The following is a 27,806-nucleotide window of genomic DNA, read 5'->3' on the forward strand; positions in this document are numbered from 1 at the left end:
GTATGAATATAAGTACAGTATGCCTGTTAATGTATCTACATTTTTGGCTTAATAATTAGTAATGAAATTCGATTTAATTATTCTGTATTCATAATTATTTTCCAAAATATGCTTAAGACGAAAATATAAATGGTGGTATAATTGACAGTATACAGATAAATTGTATAAAAAATAAATAAATGGGGAAACAAAAACAAAACACCTGGGTTTAAGTTACATTTACTGGTTCAAAAACTTAATTGTGGATAAAAATACAGTACATATGCAATGCATTTGATCAGAAGCTGTAAGAAAGTTCAAAAATTGTTCTGAACATTCTTTGTATTTATGGAGTACAGGGAAGTTTGGTTCATTAAAACAAATGAAGGAGAAAATAATACTGTTATGTTAATTATTGAGTAAATATGAATGAAGGATAATATCTTGTCTGACTTTATGCAAACTAACACACAGACGGTAAGTAGATGTCTGATTATGTGTAATATCATCACGGGAACATTCACTGAACCAGTAATTCATGTATAAATCAAATCTGTCATTTATACAGGCAGACAGTCTGATCTTTAAACCAAGCAGGCTCACAGAATTAAAAACCTAATAGCATGTAGCACGTTAAGGACACATAATGATGTTGAGTAAAGGTGCAGTACAGTATCACCTTTCCAAGTGTATTCTCCAAATACTGAGACAGCATCTGTAACACAATGGGTTTTATTATAGTTATTAACCTGATGCATCAAAGTTTCAGCATAATATTAATGCATTTTTACACTCCTATATACTATTATTTATTGTAAAAAGCATCATTTCATTTTGGGTGGCATTTGCACACCCTGGAACACCCATGGCTACACCCCTGCTCTGCAAGAGGTGCACCTCAGCAAATAGACAGGAGCTCGTGCCACTAGAACCACCCCTTCTGTATGTGCCAGCTATAACAGCATGCTGTCATTTATAGAATCTCAATAATGTTGGCAATACAAAATTGTGTCCATTCACATTAGTGCTCATACCGTTTAACCACCAGTGGGCACTCTTACATAAGCACTGCTGTTCTCTGGTAAGAGTGACATCATTTTACACTGTGGTGGTGGTGTAGTGGTCTAAACACATAAATGGTAATCTGGTAATCAGAAGGACACTGGTTTGAGCCCCACAGCCACCACCATTGTGTCCTTGAGCAAGGCACTTAACTCCAGGTTGCTCCGGGGGGATTGTCCCTGTAATAAGGGCTCTGTAAGTCGCTTTGGATAAAAGCGTCTGCCAAATGCATAAATATATAAATAAATCTAAATCTAAATCATGGTGGCATTACCCAAAGTACACTAAGTGTACCGCTCAAGCTTTTAAAATAATTTTTAAAATATACATTAGTTTACACATTCAAAATATAAAATTAGACCAGGTTAAGCATTTTTTTATTTTTATTTTTTTAAGGGGAAAATTAAAATGTGAATGATACATCTACACAACCACGGACACCATGGTGGAATCAACACAGCATGAAAAACAAAAAACGAATTCCATGAAATATAAAACAAGGTAAAAAGCACCATGTTGCTAAAGTACATATGTCAGACTGGTAGACAAGGTATATAGAGTGTGCACCAAAAATCTGGCCAAAGACTTTCAGAAAAATTTTATAATAATAATAATAATAATAATAACACAACAAAATGAAATTATACACATCTGAACTGCGACTGAGTAAAATGTTACCATCAACATAAAAGTGGATGAGCTTCATTCTGCCGTCTTTTCCCCCTTGAAATATCCCTTTTGATAAATTGAAATGTTATCAGCATAATAATCAAGATAAACAAGGGTTTCAAAACTTGATCAAAGCAACAAATAGCCAAATTTCTAATTCAAGTGTTAAATTACTAAAGAACTCTAAACATGTATTTAAAGTAAACATAAATACGAAAATTGCTACCCATTTTATTTCTGTAATGTGATGTATTTCTAAGTGCAACAGGACATTTGAGATTAAAATGTAAGGTTTATCTATCGGGATCTGATTGGATCATAAAAAGTGAAGAATGGAGCCAGACCAGAATTATTGGTTCACAACATTATTCAATTGCCCACAGATCCTAGGAGACAATAAGTGGAAAAGAAAAGTCATTTCAACGGCAGAGTTAATTATTATATTTTGATGAAAGATTATTCAAATGTTTTTGTTTTTTAGGAATAATGTGCACTACAACCAGGAACATGTATTAGAAATGAAACGGGGTCAATTTTGATTCCATATTGACATTAAATCAGGAGCATTAGTCAGTAGACTTTTCATTCTAAATCTTGTTAATATATATATGAAAGCTGGCCTAATGATAAATACAAACGTTAAATGATCAGATCAAAAGGAAAAGGTGCAGATTGCACATCGCCGTGAAGGTTAAAAAGAAGATAACAAAGCAATGTTTTTCTAACTTTGGGCGTGTTTAGGATTAGCATATTTGGAAGGAGGACAACCATGACATTTTTTTTTATTTTCTTCGATTTCTCAGCAAACGTTTTGAAGGATTTGCATTCAGCACCCCCGGAGGGTCACCTTGGATTAAAGAGATGTGCGAGTCTCTGATGTGCGCAATTAAATATCTGAGTGATTGAAGTTGCAGGAGACATTAAGAAAAATGCTCATGTTTATACACAGTGTATTAGAGACTTGCACTTCCTAGACATTATTTATTTTCTTTATGTGCACTGGAGTCTTGAGTGTATGTAACATCTGATGAAACAGAAATATTTAAGGGCATCAATTTAGACATGCAATACCCTGACGGGCAGTAATCGGTCTCTTTAAAACATCACAGAGCTATTTTAGAACATAATAAAATATGAATTATTCAGCATGGTGGGCCGTTACTCTTCAATTAATCATGGGCTATTAGTGGTACCCTCATATACAGCAAAGAAAGATTGATACTATGTACTAAGACCAAAGTGTAAGACAAGAAAAGAGTAAGTGTGGACTCGGGAAGCTTTGGATGGCACATTCTGCCCTTCAATGACGAACGTACAACTGAATTATTCAAAGCAAGAGTGCTGTGGCAAACCAATTTTGAGGTGAATACATACAGTAGACATTTTACAGAAGTCTGCTTTTCCAGGAATACCGCTAAATAAAATAAATGCTGTTGTACCTTATTTTAAACTGGTTGATATGTCCATAAATAAAAGACTTACATAAGAATCTAAAATACATAAGATACTCTTACACATTACCTGAAGAATACTGTTTTGCATATCACCAGTATGGCAGAAGTCTTGAATGGTTATTTTTGGGTGAACTGTTCCTTTAAGTTAGTAAAGGTGGAAGGTATTGTGTGTCAAAGTCCCGAAAAATACACAAAGATTTGTTTTGTTTTTTAATTCTTAGACACAAAGTACATTATTGCATGAATTACTTGACACGAGTATGTCGTGGGACATCTGGCTAGTAAAGAGTAGAGCTCTAAAGACTAAAATGCATTGCAAATAAAGAGCACAAAGCAAGCAGCACTTCAAAAGGCAATACGGAGTTTAATTATCTCTCAAATATATAATCAAAACAAAAGTGTGAGGATGCTTGTATTGGTTGCATCGAACTTTCAATACTTGCCCGATGTAATTACATTACAGAACAGCTGATTAATGTCATAAAATGTTAAAACACTTTTTGAAATGAAATGACTGAAATATACGACAGGAATAATCAGTATAGAAAAAAAAAATATTTCTGTATAAAGTATCGATTGGACAGACTGATCATTTAAAATCAAGAGAATTCAGATTTCCACAAAACAATACACACAAAAGCACACCAAATGACAGCGGGATGCACCTTCCCCTTAAATACATACAGCAGGTGTGATCAGTTAATGAATAATAAAGAACCAATGAAAATGGATGCTACATAAAGATTACATTCGTTAAGATCAAAACATGGCTTTCCTTCAAACCAGGATTTGAAAAAACAAATAACAATAAACAGAAAAATTATCAAAATAATGTGTGTCAGTGCACTCTAACAAAGCATGTTATCTGATTTTTTATCTAATGTATGCAACTTTAGGTAATTTAAAAGTCAGTAATGTTACCATAACGTACATAAAGCTCAGCTGTGATTCAAGTTTTTGTTGTGTTTTTAAACATTATTAGATGCATAGTTTTTGAAATGTTAAGCCCTCTGAATGCCAATCTCTCATCAGCAGCAAGGGGACACAATACACCCCACATTTAGAGGACACAAAATATCAATGACACATCTAAATATTTCAGCCTTACTCTTAAACACTGATCTCCATTTTTTATGGACTACTGTATAAAATCAGTTTTCTGTAATCTGTTTTTTTTTATTTAGTACTGCACGTGTTTAACTGCTTTGAGTAACAGGACACACAAACACACACACGCACGCACGCACACACAAACCCACTTGAAATCATAATTTTTGAATACATTAGTCAAATAAAACAAGTGAGAATGAAAATCAGGAAGTATATCCAAGTATTTGATTATTAAACCAATATATCAACAGTCAAATCAAAATCCTTTAATAGTTTATTTTATTGATTTAAAAAAAAAAAAGAAGCTGTCTGTAGGTTGGGTTGTAAAATACAGTGGTAGATCAACGAAGAGAGGTAACTGTCAGAAAATTAGAGGTGAATGATCCTCAGCTGACTGAAGGAAAAAAATGTTCATTTAAAGGGTGATGGAGAGCCCCCTCTGTCAGAGCAAGGGTTAGGCACTGAAAATTGAGAGTCCCATAGACTTCATTAAACCTGCTTCAACCAGCAGAATACCTCTGGCAAATGCTAAGTTGTGGCCATTTGGTGCCATTTCCAGCAACAAATGGCTTGTACTGGGATACTGACAATTAATCATTATCTTGGTAGAAAATGCTCACACTTGACCAAAAGTAAATGGTAAAACATCCATTTTGTAAGATGTTCCATGTCCGTATCATGCCACAGCGATCGGTTCTTGCACTGCTTTTTCTTGTCTCAAATTAAGAACTCTTTCTTTTCAGAGGTGTGATTGTATGGCTATGTCTTGTTGTAAACCACTCAATCTCAGAAACCACATCTTGGAGTTGTGAAAATCACTTTAAGTCAGACTAAAATATTCTTGTTCAATCCCTGAAGCACTGTCCTCTAGATGTCGCATGTCACTCACTAGTTTGACTTACTGAAGCTGCAACCAGACTTACGGTACTTCACAGATTCCATCAAAACCATAGGTTCCACAGATAAGAGTTTCATGCCTCAAAGAGAGGTCAGAAGAGTGACAAAGATGCCTCAGCAACAGCGGAATGGTCAGGGATGACTGCAGCAATGCTGGTCTGATCCACTTCATTTGTTGTGTGCTGCAATGACTAGTGATTGCTAGTAAGATGAAGAGCACTCAAGGTAAAGAAAGAGAGAAAAGTGAACCTGGAAGTCTCAGTCCAGCAAGTTTCCATGCTCTTGGGCTCTGCTAAGGCTGTCTTTGCGGTGCAAATGATGAACCCCCATTCTCTTGGGGTTCTTTAGAGGCCGTGAGGAGCCAGTCCGAGGGGGCTTGTCTGCATAATCCTCAAGGGTAGCTACAACTTTTGAGCCAATGACTGGAAAGTCCTGGGGTAGTATATCTCGTTCCTCAGCTGAACTTCCTGCAGAGCCGGCATCTTCTACAAACTCCTGAAGCTTTGCAGAGGCTGGACTGCTCTCTACAGTGACCATGGTATCACCACTAGCACCATCATTCTCAAGTGGATCAAATGACATCAGAAGGTGTTTGCCCTCCTCCTGGGAAAAGCCACCAGCGTATTGTGTCTTCTTTGCTTGGAGGTCTGCCAAACTGCTTGTGTCTGTATCCAAACTGGACTCTCTACTTGCTGTCCAGCTCTGGGCTGAGGATCCATCCTCGCCATCAGAGTAAGCACCTCCTAGGACCCCAACCCCTGATTTATCATTTTGGCTTTGTTGGAGATCCTTTACGGTCTCGCAGCTTAAGGATGTGCGGTTGACAAGGGAGCCTTCTGTAGATGGCGCCATTCTTTCCACAAACATGCGCTGCCAGTTGACCAGTAGGTCCTCCTCGGAGCTACCTGAGCTGGCGAAGGCGCTGGGGGGCTGAGGAGGACTGCTAAAGGGGCTTGAATGACTAGAGAGAGTGTCCACGGCATCCATCAGTGGAGGCGTTTGTTGGTGAGAAGCATGGCCTCCACCGGAAGATGAGGAGGTCCCTGACCGCCAACCCCCATCAGATACAGCAGGGCTATTCGGAATGGTACGCTGACGCTCGGCTGCTTCCTCTTCATTCAGCACAAGACTGAGTGAAATGGCCTGACGCGTCGCATAGGTGCAATTGGGCAGTGGGCTGTTCTTGGGGATCTTCACTTTGTCATCTGAAGTGAACTCGATCACTTTGCGGCCAGGGTAAAGTGGGTGTGGTGGTGGAGGGGCTGGGTAAGGGTTCAGCTTCTCAAAGGAGGGGGCTGCCCCATCTTCAACAGCTAGAACTTCTAGGCTTCCCTGGCTTCGACACATACCGTTCACATGCTGCTGATCAGAACCAGCTCCTACAGGAGACCTACCATGAATAGGTCCCCCATTCTCACGCCCTCTATTGTCATCTTGGGGTCCCGTCATGTCCACGTGTACAAACACATCCTCAGCCACTGGCCGACCTGAATTACTGCTAGACTGGGCTGAGTTGAGCACCAGGGGCTCCGGCTTCTCGAGAACACGGGCAATGACCGAAGTGGGCACAACATCTGTGGGGGTCAGGCTTAGAGTGTCAGGTTCCTGGGCTTGAGCTCCTGGAGAGCCCAGAGTCTTGTTAGGCAAGTTACTCTTCATGTGCTTGTTCACCATGTCCTGCAGCTCATATGGTAACTGAAAAACATTAGAAAAAGAAACACTCACAGACAAACGTAAAAAGGTTTGCTTTTCCTTCAACAAGAAAACATTATTTATCTATTGGTCAGTTGTTCAAATTAATACCTAACCAAGCACTTTGACCATGCGAGCAATTGACAGTTCATTAGCGTAGCAGGTACCAAACTGAGTCCATTCTCGGTCCTATCGTTGCTGTGCAAATACTGCTATTGTTACATCTTTTTTTTATTTCAGGATCCACTTGATAACAAAGTACAACAGCACTTTTTACATTCCAACAGCAAAGTATATATAGCTAAGACAGGCCAGAAACAAAAGCAGAAAATATGGGAAATAAGTAGTGGCGGAAGAGCACCAGGTGGTTGCACTAAAATAGGGACTCTCAGTTAGGGTTGGCAAGTGTGCTTGCAAACGATCTAACAAGGTGAAGTTCCACTAACATTTACTCAATGATAGGATGTGAATAGGGTGTTCAACGAAGCCTATCTACCATGCTGCCTGAATGAAGGTTATCTTTTTCATTATCGAAAACAGCAGAAAATGGCATCTTTTCATTTAACACCATCCACTCCTTGCTCTGACACAAAACAGAAGAATAAAGAGGAAAATGCTCACCTCAAATTAGATTAATAATGAATAGAGGCAAGACAGACAGAGAAAGAGAGAAAGAGACTAAAAGAAAAAAGGCAGGTGATGAGGACCTTTATTCTACAGCTTTCCATGTTGACAAAGCCAGGGCAGGTTATTGATTTGTGGAAAAAAGGCAGGGAAAATTAGTGATCACACTGCCCTGCTCAGCATTATGTTTGCAACGATTCCTGTGGGGCAGCAATTATCCACAAAGGCCTCACTTCCTCTGGGCGTGATGGCATGGGAGAATCAATGTGTCGAGGCAACACTTTCAAGCATGACCCCTTCGTGGCCTTTTAGATCAGAAATCTACATGACGCTCCCTACATTCATTGTCCCATGAGGCAGAATGCATGTGTGTCCCATGTCCCATTTGTATAACATGCTAGTGGGTGAAGTCTACAAAAGTGCTACAACACAAAGAGCACACAACTAAAGATGCCTTTCAGGTAGCAGAGATAACTAAGGCTGGCTATCGTCAACTACCTCACAATGCGATACACATTGCGATATATTTGTTGTGATTTACTATGCGATTCATCACAATATAATCATTGGCTTGCGAATGTTACTGCTCAAATGATTAATTAGTCACTTTTCAACTAATAAATGGACAAATACAATTAAGTAGCAGACCCAGGGTTCTCACTCATTTTGAATTACTTTTCCAGTTGTTCGTAATTCCTGGAAATGTATAGAGATTGTACTCAATAAGAGCAACTGTTAGATGCTGAAATATATTAGAGCATAGCGAGAACAATTACATACAATTTACATAACTTTTAGAGGTTTTCCATGACTGGAAATTACAACGTAGAGTTCCTTGCCATTTCTAGGTTTTCCTAGAGATAACCATTCCACACAATTGAATGATGCATAGACAGCATCTCATTTTTGTATTTAATTTGCATTGTTAGCTAAATATGTGACCAAATGAGAGGCACTATAATAACTGTCTGAACCGATGCCTAGCACTGAACCTTAATGTGTATTTAAAAGTCAACATCTTGAAGCTTTAAAGGGCACCTATTATGGAATTTTGAAAATTACCTTTCATGTAGTGTGTAACATAGATTTAAGTGAACAAAAACATCCTGCAAAGTTTTAAGTTCACCGTAAAAAAAGTTATTGTCTCTCAAAAGTAGGAGTCGACTCTGAGTCAATTTAATGAATCGTTTTTCCAATGAGTCATTTTCCTTTTCGTTGTGACGTCAAGACGAAAAATTATCAAATTGGCGCGCCACTCATTCACTGACACTAGGAAACTTGAAACATCCTGCAGACGCTGTGTTCTCAGGCGAAGTGAACTTTTTCACTGCCAGGAGCATGTGAAGAATCAGTGGCTAGAGTTTATATTTACAACTATACCACACAAGTATAGTCCGAACCTTCTGCTGTGTTCGTGTCATTTTAATGACGATTGCTTTACTGAACATGAATGCTTTCAAGTGTGGATTCATGAGTCGGTTGATACTGAAGGAAGGTTCAGTACCAAGTTTATTTGGATCAGCTTCCTCCTCCGAATCACAACCTGTAAGTATTATTAATAATTGTTGCTTTTATTGTTTTTAAGCATGCTTAATAAGTATTTGTGTGTGTTGTGTAAGTTACGCTCAGCGCAGCTTCTAGGTCTCCAGTGTCAGTTGTTTTGAAATATGTGAAATGTTTGTCGATGTTATTGGAGTTGTCATAAAGAATAGAGCAATAACTTGTATTAATGCAGTGCTTTACCAATATGTTTATGCGTTGGGCTAACGCAAACAATAACTGATTGGGTGTTTACCACCGAACTTTGGGCTATGATCGCTAACATAATCAACTCAAATTCCTTCTCTGATTTAGATTTTTTTACTACAAAGCGGTGATGGGCGTTCCATTTCCGACAATCTCTGCACAGAGTATACCAATCACAACTGACTTGGTCATCTGACCAATCACCGCAGATTAGCGTCACACAAAGGAGGGGTTTGGAAAAATGAGTCGTTGAACGAATCATTTGGGAGTCGGTGAGCAAATCATGTAAACATAAATGCATATTATAAGACAACAAAAGTGTTTTTTGTCATTGCATGCATGTAAAACTGTTGTTGGGGACTCCCAAAACAATATTAGGAACATTTTAAATGCCATAATAGGTGCCCTTTAAAATGTAAACCGTAAGAAACGTAAAACTGTTTTGTCAACCTTTTGTTTAGGAAAAAGACAAATGTATACTTCAGCAAACTTCTCACTGCCATTAAGAACATGCTTGGGACAACAGTGCAAAATAGACCACATCAAGAATAAACGCCTCTATAGTGGTGCTTTAAGCTCTAACAAGGCTTAAAAATCAACTGCAGCTGACGAACCATGATAATATTTGGCGGTCTGCTTACAGGGTAATGGATTACTAAAATCACGAGGGCAGGGCATGATGATAATTCAGAATTAAATCTCTTCTAAAAATACCCATGGCACCTGTCAAATTCTGTCTCACTCCACTACAGTTCTCCTGCAGAGATCACAATACTAGAGATTAGCCACTGCTGTCAGCTACCTCACAGATAAATGAATAGAGGATGTGGAAAGATCCACTGGGAATGAATTGCTGCAAAGAAGGAATAATCTGCAACCACACACTCAAATACAATCGTGAGCATTATGTGAGTCAACACTGCAGGTGAATCTCTGCCATCTCTACCTGAAAAGACAACGATAATTTCCTAATTGCAGTCAGTCCATCAAACACTCAAAGCCAAACGTTTGGACACACTTCACTGAATTTATGTTTCTCACGATCTTAAAAAACGTTTGATTTAGTGGCATGTGCATAAATGCTTGAAATTAGTTTTGTAGACAACTATGTATTGTACCTACATTTAAAGTTTATTTACAAAACTATATTTAAATGGATTAGTTGGACAGATCATAAAAGAAAAGCAGCCAAAAAATGCATAGGATCCTAAAGACAATGCATCTGAAACACGACTTGTTGAATAAGCAAGCATTTCAAATGACAGCTGTGTGTGGTGTCCTCACTTCAGACAGGACCTGATGCTGTTTGCAGGGTAAGACAACACAGACAGACAGAAAGATAGATGAGTTTAATGGAGAGAGCAGGCCACAGGTGCTAATGTCCTGATGTGTTCAATCCTCATATGCCCATGAGGTTAAGCTGTTTGATCACACCTCTTTGTTCCTGGATACACAGAGCTGTCCATCAGCCGGAGATCTGTCATGTTTTTCCCCACAGACAGACACAAAGGCCAAACAGACGGATGTGTCTGGAGTTTGGCACCTTGTCAATACAGTGCCTTTCACTGCCGGCAAGACCGTGCACATCCAAAGACCAGCAGTGTCTCTCAGCACGACTGCTCTAACAGACACTTTTCACCCTAAACACGGTCATATAGCAGAACCTTGAACCTGTTCCTTTCCCTAAATTCTCTCCATCTCTCTATTCTCTTGGTCTCTTTCTCTTCATCTCTCTGACTATTCCTCTCTGATGTCAGCCGGTAAACTCAGACATCCAGGTCCATTACAAAAAAGTCACTGGGAAATCAAGCGCACTCTCTCTCACCAACGTCCACGGGTGTCACTGTGGAGTGCAAAACACATTCAGACTCCAACAAGTCCTCTAAGTAGGGAATAATTCACCCAAAAATGCAAACTGCCATCATTATATTTTCTTTCTTCTGTGAAATACAAAATATGATGCAAAAAGTGGATGCTGATTTTTGTGGTCAAGCTCCAAAAAGGCAGAAAAAGCACCATTAGAGTATCTTTAAAGTAGTTCCCTGATAGCACACGTACATCACCCAGACATCTATTTAATTTGTGTGTTTACATCTGGAAGAAGTATTTTTTTTTTACGTTGTTTGCTCATCTGCTCATCGTCTATAAGATGTTTCCTCTCGGATGACAATAAGACATTAAGCAGATGTCTTTGAGTCCTTTATAATTTTGAATGTGTGTAAATCTGATCTTTTTAAGATGTTTGGCAGATGTTTTATGCACACGTCAGATTGTGTTTTAAACTACATAAATTAATAGTTTGGGATTTTTTTGTGAAACTTAATTTTTCTGCTTTAATTACTTATTTTTTAGGGTTTTATGGTTTTATAAATGTCTTAATTTTGGTTGACTGTACAGTAAATTATTTTAATTGGACAGATTAGATAGTTTGCATTCAATTTCTTTAGTACCCATCCTTAAAAAATTTAATATTTTTATTATATAGGCTGTGGCTCAGTGGTAGAGCGGGTCGGCCACTAATCTCAGGGTTGGTGGTTCGATTCCTGGCCCACACGACTCCACATGCCGAAGTATCCTTGGGCAAGACACTGAACCTCAAGTTTCTCCCAACGGCAGGCTAGCGCCTTGCATGACAGGCTCTGCAGTCATGTGTGTGTGTGTGTGTGTGTGTGTGTGTGTGTGTGTGTGTGTGTGTGTGTGTGTGTGTGTGTGTGTGTGTGTGTGTGTGTGTGTGTGTGTGTGTGTGTGGCGATTGGGACACTTTGGTAAAAAAGCGCTATATAAGTGCAGACCATTTACCATTTAAGGCAGTTGTTAAGAATAATCCATTAGCCATTTAAATGAACTATTATGTCAGCACATGGTAACAGTGCAGGTGTTGAAAATGTAGATAATTAAAAATAAATAAATACAGATAAATCTGTGCATTTTAAAATTAAAGTAATGTTTATCAAAAAATCAAGACAGACAAAATGTAGTTATTATTGAGTTAAATATCACCAATGTTTGAAATGTTTTTTACATTCAGGGTGTTTATTTTAGCATGTTTGTCTCTACAGTTATGTAGTTCATTGTAGCCTACAATAAGACAAAACTTTCAATTATTTGCCTACAGCAAATCAACCGAATTTTAACTGTAAGCAAACTTCACGGTTTCCCGTGTTTGCTGAGTTGAGGTATGTGGCTTTTTGTGGCCGTTTACGGTTTCATGTTACTTGGGTCAATTGTTTCCCTTATACATCTGACAAACTTTAAGTTAAGTGTTTGTTTACTATTCCTACATTTTTCCAGATTTGACTCTTTTCATGCAGTGATTGTGATGCTTTCCAGATGAAAAGATCTAAACAGACATCTGAGATGTGCGTGTGCTATCCGGGTCAATTATGACTCGTGCACTATATTCAGAATCTTCTGAAGACATCAATAGCTTTGAGGAATAGACCAAACTTTTAGTCTGTATTAACATAAAATCTCGCTCTCCGCTGGTAACGCTCAATATTTATTCCATATTTAACTCGAAGCCTCATTGCAACAGGTTTGAGATCAGTGACACCAACCCACACTGGTTTTCGCATGTCACATGACCGATTACAAAGTAGCAAGTTGAATATGTACAACTGCAAGTGAGACTTGAAAGCCACAGCATAGGGGAAGATTACCAGGGAAAATGACTTAAGTTTCTCTCAAAAAGCTGCCATGTGGCTTTAGAAGATTTGGAATATAGCGAGTCAGATGGATTACTTGTTTTTTAATATGCTAATAATGCCCTTTGTTCTTTTTTCTAGCCTGGCAGTAAAAATCACCATCATTTCATCATTGTACGCAAAAAACATTTAGTCAGTGAGCTCCTTTTGTGATTCATGAAAGAAAGACTGTCATACGGGTTGGGAATGACATGAGGGTAAGTGATGACGAAATTTGTTTTTGGGTGAACTAACCATTTAAATGTGGGAGAGGGTGTGCCTTAAAACTTTTGACAGGGTACCTATGAAAAACAGAAGTCATACTTACATCAGCAAACTTGTGGTTCCTGAAATGTGACTTGTTGCACTTCAACAGCTGCACGGCCAAATTGCAGTCTTGCCGATAGCGTTCCTACATGCCAAAAAAACATTATATGAGAGTAAATTTGCTGGGAAATAGACATGAAAAGACAACACAAAAAGGAAAGAAATCATCAATATGGGAACTTTTTTAAAATAACATTTCCCTTAAAATTCCATAAACTGAAATGAATCCATTCATTTATGAAAGAAGATAAAGCACCAGTTAGTTTGGACACCCCTAGATTAATGTAGGTTGTTCATGATTTTAATGCTATAATGCTTTAGCATCAATTTCTATTGAAAACTAAACATTTTAAGAAAATAATTTCTGAAATGGAATTGGAGAGGATAGTCAAGGATAAGCACTTAACAAGTGTCAAGCATACATGGGAACTCCTTCAATACTTTCAAAAAGAAAGTATTGATTTGGTTACAACACTATTACCATTATACAGTTTGTGTTACTCCACAGCTTTGGTTACTACTATTTACTATTATGGACCCTTTTCACAGACTATGATGATACCTTTCCATCTTATTTGTAACATGAAACTTTTTATTATATTACACTGGAATTCATTTTAAAAACAAGTTACCAAAGATGCAATAAGGTTTCTAATATAGCTGCTGAAATTCCTCATACTTCTCTAATATATAGTATGCCAAAAACAGTATGCCAGTGGATTAGTATGTCCAAATCCATAGTATTCATAAGGCAGTAAGCCAGAAATGCCCGGATGACCTACTACTTCAGGTGGGAATCCGAAGTGTGGATCGGTTGAACACTTTCCTATCCCACAATGCATCGGGAGCTGAGAAGCCGTCGCGTTCAATCGCTGGATTTAAAACAAATGGCGGAGAACCGCGGGGAGGAAGTGCTTAAATGGCACTTGTTTAACTGAACTTGAGTAGATCATTTCCACGTCATATATTCATACCTTCCCGGATATTAATATGTCTGAATTCTATTCATACTTCCTCTCGCATACCTAAAGAGCGTACTGTTTTACCAGCAGAGAAGTGCGTTTCTCATCAAATACAGTACATACGGTGACTATATGGTTTTTGGATGAAGAGATTGACCGTAAATTTGCCATCATCTCTCAAAGAAAAAAACAAAATAGTGGCATTTTTCTGATGTTGGAGCAAATGGGTAAGCAAAAATGATATTTCCCATTCACAGCTGTTGAAGTTTACCATGCAATTGTTTAATTCCGCATTCTAAACCCCGATAATGTGAAAAAGATCCATTTTACAACATTTTAAAACAAACAACTTTTTCATATATATGAAAAAAATAACAACAAAAAAACAAGGAAAATGGAAATCCAGGGTTGCTATATAGCTAAAACACCCCCAAAGCAAGAAAAATCTCCAGACACCCCCCTCTGAGGAAGGTGCTATGATTGATGTGTGGTCTATCTGTCCAAGGAGATGAAGCACCCCATTTAAACACAGTGAACAGATGGATATCAGTTTCTCAGATGCTATAATTAGTTCCCTGCGGCACTCTTTCATCCATACGGTGTAATAAAGTCACATTTTAGAGCTACCTGCATTCTGTAGCTTCTTTATTCCTCATGGAGTTACTCAAAATCTTGAAAACCAATCGCCAGAATACCAATCTGTCTGCTAATTTACAGTCCTGTGTTAAATCCTGGACTGCTAAGAGAAGTGATTTTCCATACAACCAGAGCTGCAGATCATATTTCAAGGAGGTATGTTTAATTTTTCAAATGTTAAACACTGTCTCCTATCAATACCAGAGAAACCAATCTGAAAACACGTCACTATTTTCCCTATATTTTGAGTTTGGTGCCACTATTGGCTTGGAAATTGAACACTTCAACTTTAAAGAAAAACTAGAGACAAATGACTAAAGAGATTTGCTGTACTCCCCTGTAAAGCTCCAAAAGGCAGGTTTCATTTCTTGGACAAAGACAGATCTGATAATAGACTCCAGTGAAAGCTTAGTAATGCAACTTTCAATTTTCAGCTCCAGTAGTTATCATTCCCAGTAACATTACAGCACTGACAACATCGGTGCAAAGCATGTCTCTCACACATAAAGCTCTGACACAGTACGTACGTTCAGTTCCTCCAGCTTGTCGACAGTGTTTTTGGCATCAACTAATTTATTTGTGAGCTCCACTATCTCTTGATCCATGGTCTTCTTGTCTCTCTCCACCTTACGGAGCTGTGAAAGGGAAACGAGAGGAAATAAATATACATTTTAACATCAAAGTCTCTTAGATGAGGCTAAGCTTATTCTTTGATAAACCAAAGGCAGCAATAGCCATTTACACACTAATTTGTAACAAAACAGTAGATTTTTCCTTGAATCCTCATTTGTTGATATGGCACCACTGGCCTCAAATAAAAACAAAACAGCCATCCATATAGCATGGAAATGTGGCTGAAGCAGGGCAGACTGTAAGCATGACAGTCTCTCGACCTCTGTCTCTCATTCTCTCAGTCTCCAATTTTTCTGTCCTCAGATGAACTAGCTTTAATAGCATTGTAAGAAAACAGGGGGCTTGAAGGGTTATTTCACCCCAAAATTTTAATTCTCTCATAATTTACTCACCCTCATGCCATTCCAGGTGTGTATGTCTTTTTCTTCTGCAGAACACAAATTACGATTTTTAGAAGAATATCTCAACTCTGTAGGTCCTCACAATGCAAGTGAATGGTGACCAAAATTTTGAAGCTACAAAAATCACAAAGGAAACATCGAATTAATCCATATGAAGCCAGTGGTTAAATCCATGTCTTCAGAAGTGATATGATAGGTTTGGGTGAGAAACAGGTAAATTTTTAACCATAAATGTCCATTGTCACTTTCACATTTGTTTTTGGCAATTTGCATTTAACATGCAGATCGTCACCTACTGGTCAGAGAATAGAATTTGATCTGTTTCACACACACACCTATCATGTCACTTTTGAAGACATGGGTTAAACCACTGCAGTCTTATGGATTACTATTATGCTGCCTTTATATTCTTTTTGGCAAACAATTTTGGCACCCATTCACTTTCACTGTATGGACCTACAGAGCTGAAATATTCTTCTAAAAATCTTCATTTGTGTGATGAAATTAATGTACACATTACGTTACATGCTCACGTGGGAATAATTATTTATTTATTTATTTATTTATTTTAAAAGTCTTTCTATTTTACAATATTTTGTGTTGTCATTAAAAAATATTTTTACTCATATAATTTTGTAAAAATGTTATTTCAAGTGAAATGGAATGAATGCCATTTTTTCTTTTTGGCCTCGCGGGCTGGGTAAAATGGTCTTGCGGGCCTTATTCCCCCACCACAGCTTTAAAGGCACAGCCAACACAAAAATCAAAATCAACCAATCTGTTTTCTTCTTGCATGCACTTATAGGGGGAACAAGTTCTTCTGAAACGGTTGAAAAATAAACTATAGGAACAGTATGAAAAAAACAAACAAACCTTAAACCATTTGCTTATTCGCAAATAGCAAAAATATGTGTAGACTGATTTGAATTTCTTTAAAGTACTGTTCTTACAAGATCAAGAAAGTTCTTGCTGGTTTTGAGTGATATGCATCCGATGGTCAGTAAACAGACTGTAGCTGGTATGTGGGTGTGCCAGTGGTGACATTGGCATGCCAAATGCCTTCTGTCTAACTTCCTGAGTCCCATGTTTATTCTATTTGAAAAGTGAGAGCACTGAAGGAGGACACTCCACTACTGCTGTGATGACAACGTCCGAAATGTCTTTGTACTGAGATGAATGAACAAAAGCTCTTCAAAGAACTTTAAAGAGGACATACTTAGCTGAAGCATTGCTTCTTATCACCTACTTCAGCTCTGTTGGATCTTAGTTTAAGTGGAGACTGAGAGATACAGAAAGAGACACTGAGAAAGCTCGAGACCAACTGTGACTGGTACTTTCCATGTCCATAGCAAAGCAATCATCTTTATGGTCACCGTTTGACTAAAGTGGACAATGAGGACAAATAAAAGACGGTTAAAGAGAGGACAGCCTTTCAGTCCACATAAAAGTAAGGCAATGCAACAGCTACTATAATGCTCAGCACATCTGACAGACTTTCAGGCGATCAGGGAACATGGATAGAAAGGGGTAGGGAATGTGTTTCGATAGGTTCAACAGTTCTTATCAGTAATGCAGAGCATTCACCTCATCCAAAGTTGTAGTCAAGTGGTCAAAATGCCAACAGACACCTCTTTAAAAAAAAAATCATCCTTTCTTTTTTGGAAAAATTAAGAGTGAATTCTATTCGAAAGTGTGCATTACTACGTGGAAGCTTTTTTTTTACATTCACATCGATCTCAATGGCCGTTGCTCGGCTGGCACATGCCTGTTTCATTTTGTAATTAAAGTTTCTGATCCTACTGTTCATTGGTCTACATTATTTCAAAAAATAATAATAAAAACGTTCTTGTCTTGGCAATATTTTACTAAAATCCAACAATTATGTAAAAAATCATTACATAATATAGTCTATATAAAATAAAAAATAAAAAATAAAATAAAAAATACAAATCCTTTTTGGCCCATATAACACTTCAACCATCTGGCTCTATTCTGGTATAATACAGCAATCGTTTATGCTCCAAAACAACTACCGTTCAAGTCCTTAATTTATTTCTTGTTAAACATCCAGTTTCTTCAGCAAATACATCAGATTACAGAAGAAAAAGGGGTTACAAACAGATTTTCAGTGTCTGCGTTTACGTGCACATCAATATTACTTGCTTAAAGGAATATTCTGGGTTCAATACAAGTTATGTTCAATTGACAGCGTTTGTGGCATAATATTGATTACCACAAAATTATATTTCGACTCTTCCCTCCTTTTCTTTAATAAAAGCAAAAATCAGGGCTCCAGTGAGGCACTTACTGTATAATGGAAGTGAACGGGGTAAAATTTTTAATGTTAAAATACTCTGTTTCAAAAGTTTAGCCCCAAGACATTAACAATATGTGTGTTAACATGATTTTAGTTTGATAAAATCACTTACTGACATTTTCTGTGTAAAGTTATAGCCAATTTTACAACTTTGTTGCCATGACGAAGTAATGTCAACAAAACCTAAAACGACTATAAAAAATGACGATTTAATCAACTTTACATCTCAAATAATACACGAGGTGTTAACAGAAGAATTAATTTAACTGTTTTAATACAATTATAAGATTCATATTTCTGCCTTTAATCCCTCCAAATATTGTCCCCAATCACTTTAATCTTGAGTTTTGCTTTTGTTTTACAAAAAGGAGGGATGAGTCAAAAATAAATTTTGTGGTGATCAAATGCCACAAATGCTGTCAATTGAGCTGAAATTGTTTTGAACCCGGAATATTCCTTTAATCAGAATGTGGCAATATTCGTTTTGAATACGTGTCATGTAAATGTCTCAAATCGACTGCCTGATTTCTTTTAAGCAAATTTTCTGGTTCCCAAAAATCCTGATTCCCACAGCTGGGCTATGCCTTAATTTTAAGTCAGGGCCTGTGTATCTCAGTGAGTATTGATTCTGACTACCACCCCTTGAGTCACAAGTTATAATTCAGGGTGTGCTGAGTGACTCCAGCCAGGTCTCCTAAGCAACCAAATTGTTCCGGTTGCTAGGGAGGCTAGAGTCACATGGGATAACCTACTTGTGGTCGCGATTCGTGGTTCTTGATCTCAATGGGGCGTGTGGCAAGTTGTGTGTGGATCACGGAGAATAGCGTGAGCATCCACTTGCTGTGAGTCTCTGCGGTGTCATGCACAATGAGCCAGGTGATAATATGTGTGGACTGACTCTCTCAGAAGCTGAGGCAACTGAGACTTGTCCTCTGCCACCCGGATTGAGGGTGAGTAACCGTGCCACCATGAGGACCTACTAAGTAGTGGGAATTGGGTATTCCAAATTGGGAGAAAAAGGGGCTAATTTTTTTAAAATAATTTTAGGTCATGTAAAAACTTTTGGAATTCAGAATATCCATCACAACTGAAGATTCATTTATATCGGCGCATGTCCAAACAGCATTCACATATTGTAGAGTGAGGAGAAAATTTCGTTTTGATAACATTTTGCAAACATTAAAAGAAACGTCATGGTCTATATCTTTTTAAAAATCTTCCATTTCCAAAGTGCCCTCAAATGGTGTAACAATTTGGAAATCGCTTGTGTATATTTCACATGGTAGGCATTATTACAGTATTCTGAAGGTTGTGCTGTGCATTTTAACCACTGTAATAAACATTTGGACTGTAATCTACTGTGTAGATATGATATCCATCCCATAATCCCCATCCACATGCACATACACTGGCACGATCACAGCTTTTTACTGCAGGAAGAGAGGAGACAGAAAGAGAAATACGAGACATGGGAATGGTATCCACGGTGATACATATCAGGAGGGCAAAGAGAGAAAGATTGAAAGGGATGAATTGAAATAGAATGAGAACGCAACTGCATAGACCCAAGTTTGACTGATGGCAGCCTGATGAGGACGAAGATGATGATGATGGTGGTGGTGGTGAAATACCCAAATCACAAGGCAGCGTGAGGGAAGAGGAAGAGAAAGAGGAGGAGAAAGAAAGATTTCATTTACATCTTTAAAATTCTTGCATTTTTATCCTTTGAACTGTAATTGTACAGATATAAGATGGAGTGCAAATGAAAGAAGACAATAAGAGAATGGAAAAGAAAGATAGAAACCAGGCATGGGAAAGACACAGAATATTTGTAACTTACTAATTAATAATCTTAGGAACACAAATATATTTTAATTAAGCAGATTTATTTAAGGGATAGTTCCCCCTGAAAATGAAAATGAAATGAAAATTCTCTCATCATTACACTACCACATGTCATCCCATATGTGTGACTTACTTTCTTCTGCAGAATACAAACAAATATTTTTAGAAGAATATTTCCTGTAGGTCCTCACAATGCAAGTGAATGGTGACCAAAACTTTGAATCTCAAAAAGCACATAAAGGCAACATATAAGAAATCAGTACGACTCCAGTAGTTAAATCGATATCTTCTGAAGCGATATGATATGTGTGGGTGAGAAACAGATATTTAAGTTTATATTTTTTTATATAAATTCTTCTCCCCACCCAGTAGGTGGCGATATCCATGAAGAATGCAAATTGCCAAAAACACAAGAATGTGAATGAGTAAATTTATAGTAATGTGTACATAATTTATAGTAACAAAGGACTTAAATATTGATCTGCTTCTCACCAACACCTATTATATCAAATCAGAAAACATGGATTAAACCACTGGAGTCAAATATATTACTTTTATGCTGCCTTTGTGCTTTTTTGACCTTTAAAGTTCTGGCACCCATTCATTTGAATTGTATGGACCTACAGAGCTGAAATATTCATCTAAAATCTGTTTAAGAGGCATTCTTCCACTAGAAGATATAGTCTTTGGTATGAAAACAAACATTATTATTGTAACAAAATATATATATATATATACTACAAATATGAAAACTTGCAGTAAAAAAAAAACATACATATTTTTGCAAAAGAAATAAAATTGCATTGAAACTATAAATGTGCACAAAAATACAGTGAAAATGCATTTAATTCTAATAAATATTATTTATTTTTTGTATGGTTTCATTTAATTAATTGTTAAAACCGAGTTTAGACTATCAGTGTACGAAAGAACCACCCAATTAGAAAATAAGTGGTCATGTGACTGACATGTAAAACAACCAATCACGGTTTGTTTGTTGTATTTGATGATAGTGTTATGGGTGTTGTCTTAGGCAGACAGAACAATTTATTGTACGTGTTATTACATAGAATGAAAACAAATAACAGAATTAATAATATATATATATATATACACACACACACACTGTATGTATTATATACACTGATCAGTCACAACATTAAAACCACCTGCCTAATATAGTGTAGGTCCCCCCTCGTGCTGCCAAAACAGCTCTGACCCGCATCTCAGAATATAGATCTGAAATCAAATGTAATGTACATATATCCAAAATCCGAATTATTAAAAATAAACTAAAATTGAAATTCGAATAAAAAAATGTAAATAAATTTTTTTATTTAAAAGCTATAATAACCTTGACATGAACAAAAACAAATGTGCTCTCTAGGGTGTTGTGTAGTTATTCACAGTAAAGCCCAAAATGTATTCGATTTTGACGCAAACGATCAGCGTCTGCATACAGTCAAACGCGAGTCTGTATCCTCCGTTTGATGCTGCGTGCATAAACAGATGGTTGCCGCATGCTCGCTACGACTGAACGAGATACCGGACTATTTCTCTTCAGGAGTTTAGACCCATAAAGATGTCTTTAAATTCCTACAGACTCGAGTTTTACAAATGCAGGTATCTCATGACCTCCTCACACGCGCTCTTGACCTTCGTCTCACGTTAGTTACAGGTAATTACATCTTCTAGCATTTCTTTGTGACAGCTACAGCTCAAATGTGAGTGTTGCCACCTTGTAGACACACTAATTTGTGCAAATCCAGGCGCATGCGCATTCTGCACGTTCAAAGACACGCAGTTAGACAAATCGGAATGCGTGTGTTCAGCGCTCGAGCACTCTGCTGATGAATGTTCTTGTCTGACCGAAGTATACTATGGGCCCATTGTACAATGCTTGAGATATTTATGTAGAATATATTTAAAAGATCAAATATGTTCATATGTGCATCTGTATGCGTTTTTGTGACAGCTGAAGTGCGTTTGTCCAAATACGAGTGATTGTAAGGGAGAATGTATAGCTTACGGGCGACAATGAACAAGGACAAATACACACACATTTTTAATTCGTTGAGAGAATAAAACTTGTGTAACATGTTTAAGAAAGCAACGTAATAGTACAGTAATTGGTAGATCAGTTCAATAAAGCAATCATTAAAGTGATCTGATACAAATTTTAGAGAAGTAATGTGTAATCTGTAATAGATTACTTTTCGATTAACTCATTCAACACTGGTTTTAGCACAACAGGTGTGCTGTATTGATCAATCAGCATACAGGAGTGGAACTATCAGTTTTATAATGCTCTATATGAAATGCTGATGTTGAAAATCTAGCTTGAGCACACATTTTTACATTATTGCTATATTCGCGGATTGCATTTGGATGGAGGAATCTGACAAAACCACACTCTATGAATGGAATAGTGTCCTCAAAGCACCTATGGCAATATATGATGGACCCTCCACGAGGTGGAACAGGTCGGTCGGGATAATCCTCATTCCCGCTACGAGAGATTATAGAGCAGAAAGCCACCTGTTTCACCTGTGATTGGCAAAGCACTAAGCAGGGGTCATGGATATGAGATTTTACCATGCAGAATGGATGCACCACTGGGATTTAATTAAAAACAAACAGAAATCATTGTGGGCTAATGCTGTCCTTACGCAAGCAGTCATCAGATGTGTTTAAGGGTTAGTGGTGGAAATGGGGTTGCACAGTATACAGGTAAAAAAAGTACAAAAAATACCAACATTTAAAATGGTATCAATATTCTGACATTTTTATTACTTGCGACAATGTTGCTATTCAACAGATTGGCAGTTCAGTAGCAAAGCTTGCAATTGTACCAACATTTAGCAAATTTTGGTACTCGCAAAACAATGTGTCGCATTTTAACCAAGATTTGCAGTTTAGGCAGAGTGACATGAAGCATGAATGCATTAGTTTAATCTTTTATATTTGCGTGTGTCCATATAAGAATAGCGAATAGATATTTTATATTTTCTTGATCAATAATATTAAATTAAATTATTTTGAATTACAATATGAAATATGCTACAATTCAAGCCTAATGATCATCATTTGTTCATGATTATCAAATTTGATCCTGCATTAATAGATTTGGACTAGATTTCAAGATTATATTATATTCCTATATTTATTTTTATATATTCTCTAGATTAGTATACATCGATCAGCCACAACATTAAAATCACCTGCCTAATAATGTGTAGGTCCCCCTTGTTCCACCAAAACAGCCCCAAAACAGCATTCTGAGACTATAAATCTTCTCAACACAATTGTACAGAGTGGTTATCTGAGTTACTGTAGACTTTGTCAGTTCAAACCAGTCTGACCATTCTCTGTTGACCTCTCACATCAACAAGACATTTCCATCCACAAAACTGCTGCTCACTGGATGTTTTTGGCACCATTTGGAGTAAATTCTAGAGACTGTTGTGTGAGAAAATCCCAGAAGATCAACAGTTACAGAAATACTCAAACCAGCCCGTCTGGCACCAACAATCATCCATGTGATTATCTAATCAGCCAATCGTATGGCTGCAGTGCATAAAATCAGGCAGATATGGGTCAGCCGCTTCATTTAATGTTCCCATCAGATCGCAGTGGCTGGTCTGAGTATTTCTGTAACTGTTGATCTCTTGGGATTCATGCACAACAGTCTCTAGAATTTACTCAGAATGTTGACAAAAACAAAAAACATCCAGTGGGCAGCAGTTCTGCAGATGGAAATGTCTTGTTGATGAGAGAGGCCAACAGAGAATGTCCAGACTGGTTTGAACTGACAAAGTCTATGGTAACTCAGATTGGTGCTGTTTTGGCAGCACGAGGGGGTTACCTACACAATATTATACGGTGTAATTACGAAGTATAGGCTGTTGAATATTAAGTACATTCAACAGTCTACCTACCCTCAGTTTCAATCAAGGTATTAATTTACTATCGATACAGATTATTAGTATTTAGTAATAAGCATTGAGACAACCCTTCATTAAAATGAGGTCTTATTTTGAAAGCTGTGATCAAATGTTACCAGTAATGTCAAATTACTCAATTACTTGCAGACCACCAAAGAGTGATAAGAGATTCCTAAAATAACTGATTATAAATGTGTGTTTGATGAAGTTTTCATTTGAGAGAAACTGGAAAAGGGCATAGGGGTGGAAATTTAGATTCATAACGGCTCCAACAGCGCTTTAATAAAATATGAAATCCTTTAACAATTTATTCCAACGGCAGTATTGAAAAATACTTTAATGAATGCACCATACAGAACAAATGATTCTGTGATGCTCTTTGCAAACGGATTACATTTAAATAATATTTGAATCACATATTCATCTTAATTGAATCACATTGTCTGACAATGCCCACAGTGTATGACAGTTATTATGATGTATTAGAACATCCAGTGGGAATTACTTTATACACAGAGAAAGAGGCTTAGGGACAAATTTGTACATTTATAATATTCCATCTTTTGATTTTGATGTTGATGTTGTTAATTTCTCTCTCTCTGTCATTGTTCTTTGAAAATTACTTTGTCCTTGACATTGTTTGGTAGAAGGAATGATCTGATCTGTCACAACACCCTTAACCATGACCATCGCAATCACAACCAGACTGGCTATGCAGGGCACTTTGTATTTGTTATTTTATTGAAAGGAAAAAAACATCAATGGTAAATCAATCATTTTCAAAGAGAGGGGGAATCTGCTTTGATTTAATGTGACTGAATTTTAAACAGAACCGTAGACGCAGACAGATGAACAAGACCATGCAAAAGCAGTCTGACAACACTCAATTATTATTGGTCAAATCAAATCTTTTCTTTAGTAAGGGAGTTCTTCTGCTGTAGAGCTCATAATAGTGATAAATCAGATTATTGAAATTTTTGATCCACTTATGAAAAAGCATCATTAAAGAAAAGGCTAGATTTTGTCAGTTAAAAAATTGTGGTTTTAGTATTGCACTTTCAACGTTAGTTTATGGGGCCAGAGTTCCACACGGTTAAAAAAACAGAACCGTGAAGCTAGTATTTTTGTTAAAGCACTTTTTAAAAAAGTTTGTTATTATAACTACTGTAGGTGGACAAACTTCCAGGAGTGGTGGTGGTGTAGTGGGCTAAAGCACATAACTGTTAATCAGAAGGTTGCTGGTTCGATCCCCACAGCCACCACCATTGTGTCCTTGAGCAAGACACTTAACTCCAGGTTGCTCCGGGGGGATTGTCCCTGTAATAAGTGCACTGTAAGTAGCTTTGGATAAAAGCGTCTGCCAAATGCATAAATGTAAATGTAAACTTCTGTAATGTATATTTTCTCATTCCATTTGCAGATTTTGTTCACTAAATTAATTTTTTATTATAGGTATGATAGTTTAGGAGTATTCTTCACACTACTGAGAGAAGCATGTGCTATGTGCAGCATATGACAATAAGTGAGAATTTGTGTTTGTTAGTCCCTGGAGATTTAAGAAAAGCTAAAATGTTCTCAATCGGTGGCCATACTGACAGAGCATGGCATCATTAGCCCATTTCAAACAAACAACAGTAATGAAACACATCAGAGTTTAGGACGGAAATCTTTAAAAAGGGAAGGTGGAGTAGAGTTTAAAGGTTACCAGGGCGTGAAGTTTCTCCTCCAGGTCTTGATTAGCTCTCTGAGACGCTGTGTAGCTGTTCTGCAGTCTGCAGGAAGAAATCAAAACATATTTGGTGATTAATAATACAATATATCAGGGCTCAACAATAAGAATTTTTCACAAAAAAAACCCCAACATATATCCTTGTAATTTGAATGCAAAACATTAATGACCACGGACATGGACTACAGAGCTATTTTTCCTTAGAAATCCTATATTCACTATATATTCACTATGCATGATCACATTGAGAATCAATGGGTGCACCCAAAAGCTGGAAAATGTTGCTTTCAGAGGCTGTACGGAGTTAGGATGAAAATAAGGTGCATTTTGAACTGTTCTGAGAGCAGTGCAGACAGACAGCACACTGGAGGTTAAGTCATTCTCTAAATAGGGAGCAAGGCAGCATCCTATAGCTTTCCTATGCAGCCAAGTGCATTCACTCCTGACGAAAGTTCAGTTTCAGGCTGCAGGTGATGTTTGGATCACTCAACATGTTTGGCAGACATGGGACAATAATAATCAGTAATTAGATTCAGAATTTATTTGAACATGGTTGGCAGTGATTGGATAATGCTGGTCATTACTTTGAATTAGAATTCATTTCTGATTGATAAAATGTTTCAGCACTGGCTATCACTTATTTGTTTGACTGAAAAGAGAGAACATGGATATGTTGTTGCAAAAGTAGAAAAAACATTGTAACATAAAAGTCAAATCAGTCAAAATATAAATTATTTTTTAATTTGTGCTTTCCCATGCTTTACAAAAACAAAATAAACTCTTAATGCCTCTAACACCTCAAAAACACATATGAACATCACTCCTGGAAACATGATAAACAATTTTATTTAAAAAAAATCTGACTTGCTATATTTTGGTATCATTTAAAATGTAAATTTAGGCATGTTGTCCACATATGAGGACATATTATTTTTAGAAAATTGTTTTGCATGTTTATTAGGGGTACTAGTTACAAATCAAAAAGGGAAATGAATATTTGCATTTATTGTAAAGAAAGATAACATAAACACACTTTTCAAGCAGGAAATTTGACTAAAAGAAATTTGTTACCTTTTAAATCATAAAACAACCGATACAGCGTATCTAGAAAATATTCACAGCGCTTCTCTTTTTCCACATTTTGTTATGTTACAGACTTATTCCAAAATTGATTAAATTCATTATTTTCCTCAAAATTCTGGAACCACCAGGACTCTTCCTAGAGATGGCCGCCCGGCCAAACGGAGCGATCGGGGGAGAAGGGCCTTAGTCAGGGAGGTGACCAAGAACCCGATGGTCACTCTGACAGAGCTCCAGGAGAAACTTCCAGAAGAACATCCATCTCTGCAGCACTCCACCAATCAGGCCTGTATGGTAGAGTGGCCAGATGGAAGCCACTACTCAGTAAAAGACACATGACAGCCCTCCTGGAGTTTGCCAAAAGGCACCTGAAGGACTCTCAGACCATGAGAAACAAAATTCTCTGGTCTGATGAAACAAATATTGAACTCTTTAGCCTGAATGACAAGCGTCAAATCTGGAGGAAACCAGGCACCGCTCATCACCTGGCCAATACCATCACTACAGTGAAGCATGGTGGTGACAGCATCATGCTGTGGGTGATGTTTTTAGTGGCAGGAACTGGGAGACTAGTCAGGATCGAGGGAAAGATGAATGCAGGAATGTACAGAGACATCCTTGATGAAAACCTGCTCCAGAGCGCTCTGGACCTCAGTCTGGGGCGAAGGTTCATCTTCCAACAGGACAACGACCCTAAGCACACAGCCAAGATAACAAAGGAGTGGCTATGGGACAACTCTGTGAATGTCCTTGAGTGGCCCAGCCAGAGCCCAGACTTGAACCCGGTTGAACATCTCTGGAGAGATCTGAAAATGGCTGTGCACCGACGCTCCCCATCCAATCTGGTCCTGCAAAGAAGAATGGGAGAAAATGATGTGCCCAAAAATAAGTGTGCCAAGCTTGTAGCATCATACACAAAAAGACTTGAGGCTGTAATTGTGCCAAAGGTGCTTCAACAAAGTATTGAGCAAAGGCTGTGAATCCTTATGTGCATGTGATTTTTATTTTATTTTTTA

General features: G+C 37.4%; 1 protein-coding gene across 3 annotated transcripts in view; it reads right to left on the reverse strand.

Annotated features, from left to right (window-relative positions):
• Window positions 1-1,439: 1,439 nt before the first annotated feature.
• Window positions 1,440-27,806, reverse strand: part of LOC127618209 (tight junction-associated protein 1-like) — a 129,051-nt gene continuing 102,684 nt past the window's right edge. For all 3 annotated transcript variants that reach the window (XM_052090535.1, XM_052090534.1, XM_052090533.1), the window contains 4 exons: window positions 25,687-25,753; window positions 15,369-15,476; window positions 13,245-13,328; window positions 1,440-6,866 (listed from right to left, as the gene is read on the reverse strand). In XM_052090535.1, coding sequence (XP_051946495.1) covers window positions 5,430-6,866; window positions 13,245-13,328; window positions 15,369-15,476; window positions 25,687-25,753 — 1,696 coding nt within the window. In that variant the 3' untranslated portion in view covers window positions 1,440-5,429. The remainder of the gene's footprint in view (window positions 6,867-13,244; window positions 13,329-15,368; window positions 15,477-25,686; window positions 25,754-27,806) is intronic.

The sequence above is a fragment of the Xyrauchen texanus genome, chromosome 24 (genome assembly GCF_025860055.1).
Source record: "Xyrauchen texanus isolate HMW12.3.18 chromosome 24, RBS_HiC_50CHRs, whole genome shotgun sequence".
NCBI classification, from domain to species: Eukaryota; Metazoa; Chordata; class Actinopteri; order Cypriniformes; family Catostomidae; genus Xyrauchen; species Xyrauchen texanus.